This window comes from Pelophylax lessonae, assembly GCF_965119305.1.
Source record: "Pelophylax lessonae genome assembly, contig: HAP1_SCAFFOLD_268, whole genome shotgun sequence".
In the NCBI taxonomy this organism is placed as follows: Eukaryota; Metazoa; Chordata; class Amphibia; order Anura; family Ranidae; genus Pelophylax; species Pelophylax lessonae.
The window spans coordinates 177,477-182,043 of NW_028120072.1; the positions used below are offsets into that span (position 1 = coordinate 177,477).

General features: G+C 58.5%; 1 protein-coding gene across 1 annotated transcript; it reads right to left on the minus strand.

Annotated features, from left to right (window-relative positions):
- Positions 1-544: 544 nt before the first annotated feature.
- On the minus strand, positions 545-1,783 carry LOC309543609 (uncharacterized protein; the record flags this gene model as incomplete). Its single annotated transcript, XM_082276067.1, has 2 exons — positions 545-1,516; positions 1,706-1,783. The coding sequence occupies 2 exons, from the start codon at positions 1,781-1,783 to the stop codon at positions 545-547; spliced, it is 1,050 nt and encodes a 349-aa protein (XP_082132193.1).
- Positions 1,784-4,567: the final 2,784 nt, after the last annotated feature.

The window sequence follows — 4,567 nt, forward strand, 5'->3', positions numbered from 1 at the left end:
TCCACAAAAGAGCTGAACGTCTCAAATAATGCGCAAGAAATGGAACAACCCATAGGGAGGCAGCGATGTACATAATAAGCCCCCTGCCACCGGCAACCCAACAGGTGAAAACTATCCGGGTGAACCGGAAGCAGCCGAAAGGCGGCTTCAATATCAGCCTTCGCCATGAGTGCCCCCCGCCCATAGCGCCGAACCCAAAACACAGCCGCATCGAAAGGCGTATAAGCCTCCATGCAGGCTGCCGAATCAATCGCATCATTCACCGACCCCCTCTTCGGGAAAGAGAGATGGTGAATGAGACGAAACTTATTGACCTCCTTTTTGGGCACCACACCCAGCGGAGAAACCACCAAATTAGGCAATGGAGGAGCGGGAAACGCTCCACCCATCCGACCCAACGCCACCTCCTTCGCTAGCTTGTCGGACACCACCGCAGTATGCTGCAGTGCGGACCGCAAATTCCGCGCATGAGGGGGAGCAAGGAATACGAAAACCATCTGAAAACCCGGCCTCTAGGAGTTGAGCCGCTGCCCTATATGGGTATCTACTTAGAAAAGGCAGCATCTTTTCCAAGATCACCGGCGTCGTCCCTTTTTTGACCAGGCTCCCCGGAGCGTCCCTTACCCCGCTTGAAACAGCGGGACAACGGATGGGCACCTCCGCAACCCGAGCATTCGTGCTTGTAGCGACAGGACCCCCCGAACTTACAGGAACCATCGTTGAATTGCCAACAGCAACCCCGCCGCTTATTGACCGACTGCCCGGGGGTAGAAGAACCGCCACCCCCCCCTGGAAAAAACTGCGGGGAAGCCCGCGCCGACGACATAAGCCGCATCCAGAGGCTAATGTCTTTGTGGTCCCAGCGCAGCGACTGTCGAATGGCCTTCCGTTGACGGAACTGCTCATCATACCGCAGCCACGCCGTACCCCCATACACCCTGTACGCCTCACCAATAGCATCCAAGTAAAAGAAGAGAGCCGAACAAGGTTCGGGGTTCTTCTCCCCAATCACACTAGCAAGAATCGCGAACGCCTGCAACCAGTTAGCGAAAGTGCGGGGGATTAACCTATACCGCCGCTTCTCCTCATTCTCCTTCTTGTTCTCCTCCGGCTTGATCCTATCCAAGTTAAATTTTTCCAGCGGCAAAAGAGTAAAGATTTCCACGTACTCACCCTTGACAATCTTCTCCCTGACCTCCGCATTCAGATGCGCACCCAACGGTCCCTCGAAGCAAACATAGACTTCGCACCTCACCGAGTCATCCAACTGGACCGTGTCCCCCTTCTTAGCACTGTCCCCAGCCGCAGCCCCCTTTTCCGACCCCCCTGCCGCATCCCCCACCACTGTGGAAGCGGCCTCCGGGGATGGCACGACTGCCGCGGCCTGTACGCCAACCGCCCCGTGGGCCCCAGGCGCCGGCACAAGCCCCGCCGTCACCCCCCCAGAAGCGGGCAGGACCCACGCCACCACTGGCGAGGGGCTAGCACCCCCCTGCGTGTCGAAGCGCCCGACCAGCTGCCCGCAGCCCAGACAGCAAGGAAACTAATGCCCCATCTGACCCAACAGCAGCAGGCTTACCACCCGCCAACTGGACAGATGCCACCTCCCCCCTAGTGGGCAACCGCGACCCCGACGCGCTGCCCCCACCTAGACCCAACAGTTCACGTAAAGAATCACAGACAGACACAGAAGTCTCACACTCACCGGGTTGCCCAGGGGTGGTACCACCAGCCGCTGCTCCGGAAGCCCTCTCAGCTGGGCCGCTTGAAGTCGCCTCCTCATCCGAACCCGACAGCTCGCCTTCCGACCGATCCATCGCAGGTGGAGATGCCTCCGTGGAGGGCCATAAAGGGGTCCTGCCCCCGGATGCCCGCAAACTGTGTGGCCGTCCCGTGGAACCCTGCACACCGGTCCCGCCTCCAAATGACTTTCCGGCAGCATGCCCTGAGACTGGAGCGCCCGCCGTGGCATGACCCGTGCCCCTCTGCTGAACTGAAGCCCCGGGCCTAGTGGATCTCGGACACCTATGGGGGCTGCCGGCCAAGGCACCGGAGAGCCCGGCAGCCGCATCACCGCTCCTCCCCCGCTGAGACTCCTCCCCCACACCGAGAACCTCAGGGGAGGAGTCCGCATTCCTGCCTGACTGCCGCCCAGGGGAAGGGGGAGGGGAAACTGAGGCACGCCTACCCCTCCCACCCCCTGAGCTTCACTGCTGCTGAGGATTCCTCCCAGCGGCACCACCGGCCGAAGCAGTGGCACGCTTCGCCGGTGGGCCTGGAGGGTCCCAAACGGGGCTCCTAAAAGATTTACCAGCACGGGGGGGGGGTCCGGGGAGAAACGCTCCGGAGGCCTGGTTCTCCGAGCGCGAGTGGAGTCCCGCCCCCCCCGCCGTCGCAGCCGGGCTCTGGTCACCCAGTACCGCCGCGACCTGAGCCTGGACCCAGGCCGCCCCATGAACCGCGGCCACGGTGCGGAGACGGGAGAGCAAGCAGTCCAGCTCGGCCATCCTGGTGGGGAGAAGCAGGGGACCGCGGGCAGATGTGGGTGATAATGTGCCAGTGGGCAGGGCGGTGAGGAAGCTGCAAGTGCCAGCTGTGTGGCAGCTTCAGCACAGCAGTGGGGAGAGGAAGACCGTGCAGCCGGGAGGAGGCCTGCAGGCAGAGGAAAAAAAGGGGGGGTGCGGATGCCCCGCCGCACACCACGAGGTAGATGTACTGGGCTAGCTGAGGGTGAAGAGCAGGACAGCCGAAAGGAAGCCTGCCCCCTCCGCATTCCCCTAGGAGCCGGGAGAGCCTAGTATGCAGGGAGAGCGGGCAAGCATGCAGCCAGCGGGGGGGGAGGGGGCGGCCGGCTGGAGTACACAGCCGCACACCTGCCTGTCTGATATACCCACCGGAGGGAGATCGGCGAGCGTGCAGCCTGCGGGGGAAGGAGGGAGGGGGGAGGAGGAAGGAGAGAGCTGACCTGGCCGAGCAGCAGCACCGCCGCCACCGGGGGGGGAGGACAGCCCAGATAGCCCAAAGTGCAGACAGGGGAAGTAAGAGGGAGCCAGGCACAGCACAGACAGCAGCAGCAGGAGGGCACCAAGCGTGGAAGGAGGGAGGGAAGGGGGACACCACCTCACCAGGGACGCTTCTTCTGCCAAGTGAGGGGATTTTGGCGCCCCCCAGCAGATCCCACCTCTTCCTGCCTGCCAGCCCCACCTCCCCCTAAGCTAACTAAACAACTTAGGCTCCCCCCATGACACCACTGTCTACTTGTTTCCTAACTTAACCCCTACACTCCCCTGTCCACCTAGTCATGCTGGCCCTATGCTATTGCTCCGATCCTGCTCCGGGCCTCACCCTCCAGGGCAGCCAAAGCAATTTCTACCTGTAACTCTGGGCTGACATTGTAAATTCTTGCAGTGCTCTGTAATCTTGTCACCCAGTCTGACAGTGACATGTTCTTGCCATCAAATTTTGGCAGCAAGTTAAACAGCATGCCCATAGGGAGGGCCCTTGCAGGGGTTCCACCATTGCCTGAGGTACTCACATTAGCATCATGCACATTTCCTTCAGCCACCTCCATCTCTGTAACCGTACCCTGCTCGCAGCTCCACTTGTAACGGCCAGAGGAGTAGGGGACCGCAATGAGGAATTCAAGTACGGTACAGCAGACAATGAGGCTGAAGCAGAAACCGGCTTTATTAACCAACAGAGTATAATGGCCGGAGAATGATGTTAACAGTAATAACAGATTACATAGGTTTACAGCAAAGTTAACTGCAACGTGATACATAAAATGGCGCTCCCGCCAACGCACACACAGGAATACAGGCTACTCTGCTATATGATCCTATCTGATTCCCGCTAACCGGGACACGTTGCTGCAACGCTCTGTCTACATAAACCTGCTCTATGGCCTGCCACAGGTTAGCACCGGTGCACACTCACAGTTCTGTAGGTGCAGCTGCTTTATCTCAGTCTCCGTGATGGTGGATGCAGTAAGGTCTCTGGATCTGTTCCTTGCTGTCTGTAGCTGCAGTCTCTTATGCACTGGTCTGGGTTTCTTTGCAGGTTGTTTATCTTGTTCTGTCACTTGGAGGTCACTGCAGTCTGGCCCCTTGCTCTGTAACTTGCTTGAGGTGCTCTGGGATGTTCTTTCCTCTCTTTCTCTGGTTCTCAGCTGCAATCCGTAGTACCACAGTTCAGCTCTGTCTCCTCTGGCAAGATCCTGTTGCTCTGTCCCTGGATTATACAGTCCAGATGCCCCCTCAAGGCCACAGCATACCGTCCCTTTTCTCAGCTCAGCACAGCCATCGAGACACGACACCACACCGTCCCAGGAACTTCCTGCTTCCTCCTCCTTTCCAGAAAGATTCCCTCACTTAAAGCAACAACAACAACTGTGGCTTATTCTCATTAACAACAACAGTGACATCTTGTGGCTGAAAGATGCATGACAGTCTGTGGGACTTTCTCAATAGAAGTACAGTGTAATGGAGTTTAGTCATTCAAGGGGCTGACCCCCTACACCTATGTGGGATTTTATTATTATATGCTATTATTAATCAGTCTATCCTGT